The following is a 13,627-nucleotide window of genomic DNA, read 5'->3' as shown; positions in this document are numbered from 1 at the left end:
CTTCATGTGAAAAACTCTGAAACATGGACGTTCTGAAGCTGGTTCTGCTCCTGAGCTTCAGCCAAGTGTGTGAGTACACGTCTGACATGATGAGGAACAGGGAGTAGAACCTTTACAATCTTGTGTTCTGTTAGAACCTTTACAACCTCGTGTTCTGTTTCTCTGTTATAACCTTTACAACCTTGTGTTCTGTTAGAACCTTTACAACCCTGTGTTCTGTTTCTCTGTTAGAACCTTTACAACCTCATGTTCTGCTAGAACCTTTACAACCTTGTGTTCTGTTAGAATCTTTATAACCCTGTGTTCTGTTTCTCTGTTAGAACCATTACAACCTCATGTTCTGTTTCTCTGTTAGAATCTTTACAACCTTGTGTTCTGTTAGAACCTTTATAACCTTGTGTTCTGTTTCTCTGTTAGAACCTTTACAACCTCGTGTTCTGTTAGAACCTTTACAACCTCATGTTCTGTTAGAACCTTTACAACCTCGTGTTCTGTTTCTCTGTTAGAACCTTTACAACCTCGTGTTCTGTTAGAACCTTTATAACCTTGTGTTCTGTTTCTCTGTTAGAACCTTTACAACCTTGTGTTCTGTTAGAACCTTTACAACCTCATGTTCTGTTAGAACCTTTACAACCTAATGTTCTGCTAGAACCTTTACAACCTCATGTTCTGTTAGAACCTTTACAACCTTGTGTTCTGTTAGAATCTTTATAACCCTGTGTTCTGTTTCTCTGTTAGAACCATTACAACCTCGTGTTCTGTTTCTCTGTTAGAACCTTTACAACCTTGTGTTCTGTTAGAACCTTTATAACCTTGTGTTCTGTTTCTCTGTTAGAACCTTTACAACCTTGTGTTCTGTTTCTCTGTTAGAACCTTTACAACCTCATGTTCTGCTAGAACCTTTACAACCTCGTGTTCTGTTAGAACCTTTACAACCTCATGTTCTGCTAGAACCTTTACAACCTCGTGTTCTGTTAGAACCTTTACAACCTTGTTTTCTGTTAGAATCTTTATAACCCTGTGTTCTGTTTCTCTGTTAGAACCTTTACAATCTTGTGTTCTGTTAAAACCTTTATAACCTTGTGTTCTGTTTCTCTGTTAGAATCTTTACAACCTTGTGTTCTGTTAGAACCTTTATAACTTTGTGTTCTGTTTCTCTGTTAGAACCTTTATAACTTTGTGTTCTGTTTCTCTGTTAGAACCTTTACAACCTTGTGTTCTGTTAGAACTTTTATAATTTTGTGTTCTGTTTCTCTGTTACAACCTTTACAACCTCATGTTCTGCTAGAACCTTTACAACCTTGTGTTCTGTTAGAATCTTTATAACCCTGTGTTCTGTTTCTCTGTTAGAACCATTACAACCTCATGTTCTGTTTCTCTGTTAGAATCTTTACAACCTTGTGTTCTGTTAGAACCTTTATAACCTTGTGTTCTGTTTCTCTGTTACAACCTTTACAACCTTGTGTTCTGTTTCTCTGTTAGAACCCTTTACAACCTCGTGTTCTGTTAGAACCTTTACAACCTCATGTTCTGTTAGAACCTTTACAACCTCATGTTCTGCTAGAACCTTTACAACCTCATGTTCTGTTAGAACCTTTACAACCTTGTGTTCTGTTAGAATCTTTAAAACCCTGTGTTCTGTTTCTCTGTTAGAACCATTACAACCTCATGTTCTGTTTCTCTGTTAGAATCTTTACAACCTTGTGTTCTGTTAGAACCTTTATAACCTTGTGTTCTGTTTCTCTGTTAGAACCTTTACAACCTTGTGTTCTGTTAGAACCTTTATAACTTTGTGTTCTGTTTCTCTGTTAGAACCTTTCCAACCTTGTGTTCTATTAGATCCTTTACAACCTAGTGTTCTGCTAGAACCTTTACAACCTCATGTTCTGTTTCTCTGTTAGAACCTTTACAACCTCATGTACTGTTTCTCTGTTAGAACCTTTACAACCTTGTGTTATATTAGAACCTTTACAACCTTGTGTTCTGCTAGAACCTTTACAACCTCATGTTCTGTTTCTCTGTTAGAACCTTTACAACCTCGTGTTCTGTTAGAACCTTTATAACCCTGTGTTCTGTTAGAACCTTCATAACCCTGTGTTCTGTTTCTCTGTTAGAACCATTACAACCTCATGTACTGTTTCTCTGTTAGAACCTTTACAACCTTGTGTTCTGTTAGAACCTTTATAACCCTGTGTTCTGTTTCTCTGTTAGAACCATTACAACCTCATGTTCTGTTTCTCTGTTAGAACCTTTACAACCTTGTGTTCTGTTAGAACCTTTATAAACTTGTGTTCTGTTTCTCTGTTAGAACCTTTACAACCTTGTGTTCTGTTTCTCTGTTAGAACCTTTACAACCTCATGTTCTGCTAGAACCTTTACAACCTCGTGTTCTGTTAGAACCTTTACAACCTCATGTTCTGCTAGAACCTTTACAACCTCGTGTTCTGTTAGAACCTTTACAACCTTGTTTTCTGTTAGAATCTTTATAACCCTGTGTTCTGTTTCTCTGTTCGAACCTTTACAATCTTGTGTTCTGTTATAACCTTTATAACCTTGTGTTCTGTTTCTCTGTTAGAATCTTTACAACCTTGTGTTCTGTTAGAACCTTTATAACTTTGTGTTCTGTTTCTCTGTTAGAACCTTTATAACTTTGTGTTCTGTTTCTCTGTTAGAACCTTTACAACCTCGTGTTCTGTTTCTCTGTTAGAACCTTTATAACCTCATGTACTGTTTCCCTGTTAGAACCTTTACAACCTTGTGTTCTGTTAGAACCTTTACAACCTCATGTTCTATTAGAACCTTTACAACCTCGTGTTCTGCTAGAACCTTTACAACCTCATGTTCTGTTTCTCTGTTAGAACCTTTACAACCTCTTGTTCTGTTAGAACCTTTATAACCCTGTGTTCTGTTAGAACCTTTATAACCCTGTGTTCTGTTTCTCTGTTAGAACCATTACAACCTCATGTACTCATCCGCCTGTTAGAACCTTTACAACCTTGTGTTCTGTTAGAACCTTTATAACCTTGTGTTCTGTTTCTCTGTTACAACCTTTACAACCTTGTGTTCTGTTTCTCTGTTAGAACCTTTACAACCTCATGTTCTGTTTCTCTGTTAGAACCTTTACAACCTCTTGTTCTGTTAGAACCTTTATAACCCTGTGTTCTGTTAGAACCTTTATAACCCTGTGTTCTGTTTCTCTGTTAGAACCATTACAACCTCATGTACTCATCCGCCTGTTAGAACCTTTACAACCTTGTGTTCTGTTAGAACCTTTATAACCTTGTGTTCTGTTTCTCTGTTACAACCTTTACAACCTTGTGTTCTGTTTCTCTGTTAGAACCCTTTACAACCTCGTGTTCTGTTAGAACCTTTATAACTTTGTGTTCTGTTTCTCTGTTAGAACCTTTACAACCTTGTGTTCTGTTAGAACTTTTATAATTTTGTGTTCTATTTCTCTGTTACAACCTTTACAACCTCATGTTCTGCTAGAACCTTTACAACCTTGTGTTCTGTTAGAATCTTTATAACCCTGTGTTCTGTTTCTCTGTTAGAACCATTACAACCTCATGTTCTGTTTCTCTGTTAGAATCTTTACAACCTTGTGTTCTGTTAGAACCTTTATAACCTTGTGTTCTGTTTCTCTGTTACAACCTTTACAACCTTGTGTTCTGTTTCTCTGTTAGAACCCTTTACAACCTCGTGTTCTGTTAGAACCTTTACAACCTTGTGTTCTGTTTCTCCGTTAGAACCTTTACAACCTTGTGTTCGTTTTCTCTGTTAGAACCTTTACAACCTCATGTTCTGTTTCGAGTGTTGAACACGTTTGTTTTTATGAGAACGATGAACTGAACGCAACTCAATTACAAATAATGAATTTGAACGGTGAACACGTTCATATTATCTGAGGTCTAGCTAAAATGTAGGAACTGAACTTTGAACTAGTTCACAACACTGTCTGTTTCTCTGTTAGAACCCGTACAGCTTCCTGTTCTGTTCCTTTGTTAGAATGAAGCTCTAGATCATCACCTTCATCCCCATCTTTTTTTGCATCATCTTCATCTCGATCTTTATTTTCATCATCATCAGCTTCTTCATCATCATTATCATCAATTCATCTTTTCTATGAATGATGATCAAGATAATGATGAAGATGATGATTTCCTCACAGCTGGTTTCCTCATCACTGTCGCCCCCTGGAGGTTTTGTCTCACGACACAAAGTCAGGTCATCATTCTGGGACGGTGTGATGTCACTAACCCCGCCTACCAGTGGGCGTGGACAGGTGGGGGCAGACTGGTCCACACTCAGTCCTCCAGGTGTCTCTGGGCCAATGGGAGCCCTCAGCTGCCCCCCCACACCCGCCTCACCAAACTCAGCGCCTGCAGCAGAGCGCCGGGGTGGAGCTGCACCGAGGGAGCGCTTGGATTGGCTGAGACACACCACATGTACCTGAAGACAATGGGGTCACGCGTGGTGGTTGAAGGAACCCTGCAGGCGTCTGGGTGGAGGGGGTCCGGGTGGAGGAGGTTCGATGTGGACTATGAAGGAAACGAGCTGCTGACATCGTTATGTCCCGACACAGGTGAGTGCACAAGCCTTTTAAACTCTATATACACGCCCAGCTGTGAGGTCACAGTACATGGACACGCCCAGCTGTGAGGTCACAGTACATGGACACGCCCAGCTGTGAGGTCACAGTACACAGTCATGCCCAGCAGTATACTGTGATTACACGGCATTAAACTAACCTCTCAACTAAGTAAATGTACTCCCCTAACCCATTTTAAGTTACTTAATATTTCCACAGTGTTTTTAAATATTTTCTTTTTTCAGACTCCGCCCACTTCTATTCGTCCACACGTGAACTGCAACAACGTCCTGCGACCACAGAATCAACACACAACCACATAGTCAGAAGATGTGTGACCGCCCGAAACATCACTGACTCACATGTCACAGACTCACATGTCACAGACTCACATGTCACAGACTCACATGTCATTGACTCACATGTCACAGACTCACATGTCACAGACTCACATGTCACAGACTCAAACATCATACATGCCATGGACTCACATGTCACAGACTCACATGTCACAGACTCAAACGTCATACATGCCATGGACTCATATGTCACTGCTCCACCTGTCACAGCCTCAAACGTCATACATGTCATGGACTCACATGTCATGGACTCACATGTCACAGACTCACATGTCACAGACTCACATGTCACAGACTCACATGTCACAGACTCGAATGTCATTGACTCACATGTCACAGACTCACATGTCACAGACTCGAATGTCATGGACTCACATGTCACAGACTCACATGTCACAGACTCACATGTCACAGACTCGAATGTCATGGACTCACATGTCACAGACTCACATGTCACAGACTCACATGTCACAGACTCGAATGTCATGGACTCACATGTCACAGACTCACATGTCACAGACTCACATGTCACAGACTCACATGTCACAGACTCGAATGTCATTGACTCATATGTCACTGCCCCAGCAGTCACAGACTCACATGTCACAGACTCACATGTCACAGCCTCACATGTCATGGACTCACATGTCACAGACTTGAATGTCACAGATTCACATGTCATGGACTCACATGTCATGGACTCACATGTCATGGACTCACATGTCACAGACTCAGATGTCACGGCCTCACATGCCACGGCCTCACATGTCACAAACTCACATGTCACAGACTCACATGCCACGGCCTCACATGTCACAAACTCACATGTCACAGACTCACATGCCACGGCCTCACATGTCACAAACTCACATGTCACAGACTTACATGTCACAGCCTCACATGCAACAGACTCACAAGTCACAGACACACATGTCACATACTCACAAGTCACTAACTCACTAGTCACAGACTCACATTCCACGGACTCAAATGTCATAGACTCACAAGTCACTAACTCACAAGTCACAGACTCACAAGTCACAGACACACATGTCACAGACTCACATGCCACGGACTCACAAGTCACAGACCCACAAGTCACTAACTCACTAGTCACAGACACACATGTCACAGACTCACATGCCACGGACTGCCAAGTCACAGACCCACAAGTCACTAACTCACTAGTCACAGACTCACATTCCACGGACTCAAATGTCCCAGACTCACAAGTCACTAACTCACAAGTCACAGACTCACATTCCACAGACTCACAAGTCACAGACTCACAAGTCACAGACTCACATGCCACAGACTCACATGTCACAGACTCACAAGTCACTAACTCACAAGTCATAGACTCAAATGTCACAGACTCACAAGTCACAGACTCACATTCCACAGACTCACAAGTCACAGACTCACAAGTCACAGACTCACATGCCACAGAATCACATGCCACAGACTCACACGTGTCGGACTCAGTAACCAGCAGAGCTTGGACGGATGTGGTCCCGGAGGTGTCACAGACCCGGAGGTCGGTTACAGGTTTAACTTCTGAGGTTTCGACGTCAGTCGCAGCGATGTCGTCTTCTAACGGTCGGACGGAGGTCACCACGGAGACGACCACGGGCACGTCACAGAGTCCTTCGTGGACAAACGTCCCCGATCGAGGGACTGACGCAAGCACGTCCTTCACAGGTCTCACCTTCAACTATGACGACACGACTGAAGCTCCATCAAGACAACAAGCTTCCACTTCCACCATGGAGATGCATTCTCCAGCCATGCCAACCTTCTCCCAGAATGCACCTGGAGTTACGTTCATGCTAGAGACAGAAAGCTCGGCGAGCTCCACCCCTACAGACATGTCGGCTCTGCCCACTTCTCCAACGTCTGCGAGTATCACAACCTCAGACCCAATGGTCCCGCCCACAAGTCCGACAAACACCCGCATCGCCACCGCCACATCCGTCACCACGGAAACCATGATGACGACCATCCAAACCATGCATGTCACCACGTCTGTCTCCATGGAAACCATCCACACCAAACCCCCCACCATCACTAGAGCCACTGCAATAATGACCACTCGTCCAATCACGACAGAGCTCAGCTCAGCTCCACCTGTAAGTCTCCACCTGGGTGTCTGCCTTTCACAGTAAAAGTACCTGCCTTTCAAAGTAAAACTACCTGCCTTTCACAGTAAAAGTACCTGCCTTTCATAGTTAGTGTAGCTGCCTTTCATAGTAAAAGTACCTGCCTTTCAAAGTAAAACTACCAGCCTTTCATAGTTAAAGTACCTGCCTTTCACAGTAAAAGTACCTGCCTTTCAAAGTAAAAGTACCTGCCTTTCATAGTAAAAGTACCTGCCTTTCACAGTAAAAGTACCTGCCTTTCATAGTTAAAGTGCCTGGCTACTGTTCCAGGGGATAAGCCAGTAATCAGAGCAGAAAACGTGATCTGAAGTTAGAGACATTAACAATGATCTTAATCAAATGTGACGTCACATTCACCTGAGCTTTCATCACTTCCTGTTTCAGACGGTTTCCCGCTGCTCAGTGATCGTGAGTGAGGTCGGCTCTGGTTCTCACTGGGCGGAGCTGGGACTGACCACTGGGGGTGTGTCCTGTAACTTTAGCGTGGTTAACGGGGAGGAGTCCAGTGACTGTGACGCCTTTGGAGAAAACGACTTCCTTTGTCGGTTGGAAGATCTGGAACCTGGAACTTTGTATGAGTTAACGGTGATTTCAAGGAAGGACGGCGAGAAGAGCAACAAGTCCGTACGTACAGGTAAGAACTCACCCGTCTTCTTCTTCTTCTCTTCTTCTCTTCTTCTCTTCATCTTCTTCTTCTTCTCCTTCTTCTTCTTCTTCTTCTTCTTCTTCTTCTTCTTCTTCTTCTTCTTCTTCTTCTTCTTCTTCTTCTTCTTGTCTTTCATGTGGTGGAGAAACTATAAATCTTTGATTATTTGATCCTAAAATTACGTCAGTTTTGACCACGGACTGTAAATAAAGATGCTCGACATGACGGTTCCTAGAAGTGAAGCCAAATCATCGCCATCGCCCCCTGGAGTCTGACTGCAGTATAGTTCATAAATTGGTCCTCCTCCTCTATGTTAGCAGATGGGATATGGACCAAACTAAAAGCTCAAAGTAGATGTTAAATAAATGTTTGTCAAAGATGGTTTCTGTCATTTCAGGTCCTTCTTATCTCACTGATGTTTTGATTGTTTTTAATTAGTTATTTATGAGTCTGACTCCTGATTGGTTGCACACATGTATGGGCGGGACCTCGATACACCGGCTCCAGCCCACGATCACTACTGCACACATAGATATTTATATAATGGCTAGATGTCTCGTCCGCGTTGCCGGCCAACGGAGTCGAACGTCCGCACATGGCGGCCATCTTGCCAGAGGTTGCTCGCCCACCCATAATGTTGTGTTGGTAGTGGAACATGTCTTAGGCATGTGCTAAATGTACTAAATAAAATAAAATAATTCTTGATGTATATTTGTAAAGGGAAATCTTGTACCTATATAGAACATTATTCTATTTTTTAGAAAATAACATAATTATTCATAAGAAGTCAGTGTCATAACTACATTTCTGACTTTTATAAAAAACCAAACTGTTTAAAAATCGGTTGAAAGTTGAGCAAGTTATGGTTATTTAAAAAGTACGTACCACTACAACACAATGTTATGGGTGGGCGAGCTGCCTGTGGCAAGATGGCCGCCATGTGCGGACGTTTGACTCCGTTGGCCGAGACATCTAGCCTTTATATATATCTATGACTGCACAGACTCTGACTTCAAATTACATCCTCATCATAAGATGGCAGTGTCTTCTTCTTTGTTGGGTTTATTGGCGGGTGGCCACTAACACCGAGGTGCACCAGCGCCATCTCATGGATCTGCCTCCTCTTCCCTGCTCAACCTGTCCTGCATAGATTCTTCTTGTCCTTTGCTCTAATGCTGGATGGTCACTGACTGTATTGGAGTGTAATCACAGTTATCTGGGTCATATTCAATTCTTCTGTCTCATCCCGTCTCCTTCAGATAATGGATCATTCTCTCTATTCCAATAATAAAAGTTCTGCACTCAATGCTTTGAAATTCCTCTATTTCTCTTTTCTCCTTCTCTTACATACTTATCAAAGTAAAACATCACATGCTTGATTGATTGATTGACTGATGCTCCACTCCTTGATTTGTCAATCAATCATCACATTTTATTTCCATGATCCTAAATCCCAGTTTGTGCAATAGATGTTAACAAGGAGAAACTTCCTTTGTTCTTAACTCAACAAGAGTCAGACTACATAGAAACTTCAGTATTCAGTGATCAGTGAATAAAGTTCAGTCCCATGTGAGGATCATCTCCCAGGACACACACACACACGTGCTGATGTAACTGAACACATCAACACAATAACAGTACTGCTATCATATTTCATTTAATCAGTAATCCTTCCAAACTATAAAACTATATCATAAGACTTTTCTTCATCTAAAAACATCACAGACTCTTCATCAACCTCTGTTTCCAAACATGTGGCCATGGTCCATCTTCCACTCTGATGGTGAGATACGACTCCTCTGCTTTCATATAAAACACTAATCCTCCTGGATCCTCAGCGTGATGTCAGTGACCCTGACCCTAACCCTGGCCTCTAGGTCCTCCTTCTAAACCTGGTTCTACAAACCTCACAGCTTCAGGGTCAGGAGGAGGCGTGTCGTCACACTTCATTCTATGATCCAGAAGACTTTAGAAAGCTCTCTGTAGAAAGAAAGAGAAAGAACAGAAGAGCAGACGGAGGTGAAGCTCTCTGTAGAAAGAAAGAGAAAGAACAGAACAGCAGACGGAGGTGAAGCTTTCTGTAGAAAGAAAGAGAAAGAACAGAAGAGCAGATGGAGGTGAAGCTCTCTGACGTTTCCACTCAACAACATATCAAACAAAGAAGAAGAAAAAGTCTGAACCAACAGCAGAAACTGAGCTGTTTGTGTGTCTGTGTGTGTCTGTTTGTGTGTGTCTGTGGCTTCCTGATTGGTTGACGACACTTCCTGTTTCCTGTTTTCTAAGAAGTGTCTGTTGTCATGGTAACCACAGCCTTGAGGCGTCACTGAATTGAAACAGGAAACAGGAAGTGTCCTGATGGAGGAAACCAGGGGGGGGGAGGCTTCTCCACGTCCTGCCCATCCTTTCTTTCTGTTTCCTGTCCAGAGTCACACTGTCACCATGACAAAGTAAGACCCAGAACCATCAGAATCAGGTTCTGGTTCCGGATCACAGTCTGATGAGTGGAACAGTGTCATGATAACAAACTGCATGTTGTGTCTTCTTCATGAGACAAGTGTTAGAGTGGATGTTAAGAGGATCCGGCTCTGGATCAGGTTCAAAGTCCAGATGAAACGTGATATCTGATGATCTCAGAACCCGTCGGCCCGGCTCGTCTGGAGGTCCGGCTGGACCAGGTCCCTGATGGTTCTTTGGGTCTGACGGTGATGTGGTCTCGCTCTGCCGGTCATGTGGACTGGTACGATGTGAGTCTGGAGGACAGCAGCTCTGGATCCAGGACCAGGACCAGGATCCTGGACTCGGCGGTCCCTCGGTCGGGGTTCAGCTCGCTGCTTCCTGGTTCTCTGTACGCGGTCAGCGTCGTGGCAACGGCCGGGAACAAGAGCGCTGCACCTGTCGTTACCACGGCAACGACAGGTAGCGAGAAGTTGTTGATATGAATATTGATATAAAAGTTATTTACACTTTGAGTTGATAAAGTTCTGTTCAGTCTTCAGACATTAAACACATCTTATACTCACACTTACATTTGTTATTCTTTGTGCTGTCATTTCCTATTAAAGGACATTTTAACATGTTCATATGTTTCTTTAAATGATTTTAACATGTTTTTATTTTTATGTATTTTGTAGTAAAACACTGAGCATTTCATGCATGGAAGGAGCTTTTCAAATAATGTTTATTATTATTATTATTATTATAATCTTTCTCAATAATAAAAATCTTGCAGGAACCATAAAATACTGGACACACATTACTATAATCTAATGACATCAATGTATATATAATATACACAGATGACTTTATTACTGATTATATGTATTATACATATGTGCTTGTAATTATGAAATGAAGTAGTTTGGCTGATGTCAGGGAACTGATCCCTTCCTCTTCCTCGTGCAGCTCCCTCCTCTGTCCGCGGCCTCCAGGTGGCGTCCTCGTCCTTACACAGCCTGGGGGTGTCCTGGCGGGCGGGTCCGGGCAGAACCGAGCAGTTTGTGGTTCTGCTGACGGATCAGGACGAGGTTCTGTTGAAGAACGTCTCTCTACACAACACAGAGACGTCAGCTGAGATGGACGGTCTGCAGCCGGGGACCCGCTACACCGTCAGCGTGGTGACACAGGCTGTCGGCCTGCAGAGCTCCGCCTCCATACAGGCTGTCACAGGTGCATATTATGGGATGTTTGTGTAGCTCCAGGCTTTTAGACCACATCATATATGAAAGTCCCACAATTCTTTGCGACAGCAACATTTGAATGAGACCTTGTATATGGACACGCCCATGTAAAGATAGAAATCAGAACTGATGTGAAGTGTTTAGACTTTGCTCAGACTCTTCACGTGGTGTAGGGGAGCTCCTCAGGGCTTCCTCCTCGGCCCTCTCCTGTTGAACACAGACTCTTTCATGATGGTTAAAGAAACGTGATGTCGTTTCAGTTCCTGCAGCTGTGACTCGTCTGACACTCGACAACAACAGCAGCTGCGTCACGCTGCTCGCCTCCTGGCGCTCACCTGTAGGGGGCGTGGACCTCTACTTGCTTACCCTTTCTGCTCTGGGATCAGCGGTGCAGCAGCGCCGCCTCCCGCCCGACGTCACTCGGGTGGTGTTCGGCGGCCTGACGCCCGGACGCAGCTACCAGCTGTCAATCAAGAGCACAGCCGGAGGTCAGAGTACGGAGACCGGGACCAGAGGGAGAACCGGTGAGTTAGTCAGGTGTATTATGACGACTTGATGACATCATCACGATAAAATCTCTGAGGTCTGTGTTTTCTTATTTTCAAATGACTGCCCCCCCCCCCCCCCTCGCTGTGCGTCAGTCCCTCGCCCAGTGTCGTCTCTCTCCATGTCTCCTCTCGGTGACGGCAGGTCACTGAGGCTCAACTGGGCGCCCCCCTCAGGAGACTGGGAGAACTACAGCGTTCTGCTGTGGAATGACTCGGTGGTTCTGGTGAACGTCACTGTGAATAAACTGAGCGTTCAGTTTGTCTTCTCCGTCCCCGGCCTGGTGCCAGGACGCCTCTACAGGGCAGAGGTCACGGTTCAGAGTGGCGTTATGGTTAATACGGCCTTCTGTTATGGACAGCTGGGTGAGTTCATATTTACAAAAGTAAACATCGTGTGTCTTAGAGTTGAAAGTTAAACGAGTCATGTGTTTGGTTGATGGATTCCCTGCAGCTCCTCGTCCGGTGCAGCAGCTTCTCGTCCGTCACGTGGATCAAACGTCTCTGAGCGTCCTGTGGACTCCACCCATCGGCCAGTGGGAGGGCTTCACTGTGCTCGTCAGGGAAGCAGACTCCGCCTCCGAGGTGGCTCAAAGGCTCCTCCCCTGGGATTCCACAGAGTGCACCTTCATCCTCCTGACGTCTGGACGCCGCTACACCGTCACCGTGAAGACCAACAGCAGAAACCTGAGCAGCTCGGCCTCTGTGACGGCTCGGACAGGTGCTATTTTTCTTCCAAAGGAGGAAAGAATGGGGGAAGGTTGTGTGGTTCTTGTGAGATTGTTGTGTGTGTGATGTATGTGTGTGTGTCTCTCAGCTCCGGCGCAGGTCGGCGTGCTGAGGCTCTCTAACCTTGGAACCATCGACAGCCTTCAGGCTCTGTGGGAACGAGCGTATGGAGATCTGGACTCGTACCGTCTCCTGCTCGTCCACGACACCAGCGTCATCAAGAATGAGAGCGTGGACGCCAACTCCACCGCCGTCACCTTCCACGCTCTCAGAGCCGGAGCGCTGTACCGTGTTGTGTTGACCACGGTCAGAGCCGGACACGCCTCCAGACAGACAGTGGCAGAGGGACGCACCGGTAAGACCCCACCCCAGAACTGAGAACTGTTGATCAGGATCGAATCAATGACCTGAGAGCATTTATCAGAGAATCAATGATTAGTTCAGTTGATACGACTCAGGACCACTTGAGGGAGTTTCGTTAGCCTGAAGTCGTCATACTCATAATTCTAGTCACAATGTGATACCGCTCCATGGGGCGTCTTTCAACGCTCTATTGGATAGACCTACAACCAATCAGAGCAACCTAGTATGTGACGTATGTTAAGCGACGCATAGTTGTTGTCAACAGAACTCAAGCGGACTTACGTCGACACCTATGACACTATGTTTACAACATTTGATTCATATCTCGACATTGTGAGTTATTCACTAAGTCAGACAGTCAAGACTTTCTCTTACCATTTGTAAGTTGGATGAACTTCATCCACGACGGTACCTACAACGTTGGCTTGAAAACATCGGAGCCTAGCATGTCCCTCCACTTCTCGTTCAGGAGCCAGGATTCCGGGCTTCCGAAAAGGAGCTGACAACGACCGCTGGTGACGCCCAGCCTCTTTCACTTGGTCCTCCATGAGTGCGACCGAA

General features: G+C 44.5%; 1 protein-coding gene across 2 annotated transcripts in view; it reads left to right on the top strand.

Annotated features, from left to right (window-relative positions):
• LOC133955775 (receptor-type tyrosine-protein phosphatase beta-like) overlaps positions 1-13,627 on the top strand; it is a 47,229-nt gene continuing 33,602 nt past the window's right edge. The window contains exons 1-10 of one of the 2 annotated variants that reach the window (XM_062390793.1): positions 1-69; positions 4,169-4,582; positions 4,834-7,076; positions 7,491-7,740; positions 10,387-10,668; positions 11,155-11,418; positions 11,690-11,953; positions 12,071-12,340; positions 12,429-12,695; positions 12,792-13,058. In XM_062390793.1, coding sequence (XP_062246777.1) covers positions 24-69; positions 4,169-4,582; positions 4,834-7,076; positions 7,491-7,740; positions 10,387-10,668; positions 11,155-11,418; positions 11,690-11,953; positions 12,071-12,340; positions 12,429-12,695; positions 12,792-13,058 — 4,567 coding nt within the window. In that variant the 5' untranslated portion in view covers positions 1-23. Of the gene's footprint in view, positions 70-4,093; positions 4,583-4,833; positions 7,077-7,490; positions 7,741-10,386; positions 10,669-11,154; positions 11,419-11,689; positions 11,954-12,070; positions 12,341-12,428; positions 12,696-12,791; positions 13,059-13,627 lie in introns of those variants that run through there. The other variant, XM_062390794.1, reaches the window with a different exon arrangement.

Source organism: Platichthys flesus, chromosome 6 (assembly GCF_949316205.1).
Source record: "Platichthys flesus chromosome 6, fPlaFle2.1, whole genome shotgun sequence".
Taxonomy (NCBI): domain Eukaryota; kingdom Metazoa; phylum Chordata; class Actinopteri; order Pleuronectiformes; family Pleuronectidae; genus Platichthys; species Platichthys flesus.
The sequence above is the reverse complement of the archived record's forward strand: the minus strand, read 5'-3'. Positions and strand labels throughout refer to the sequence as shown.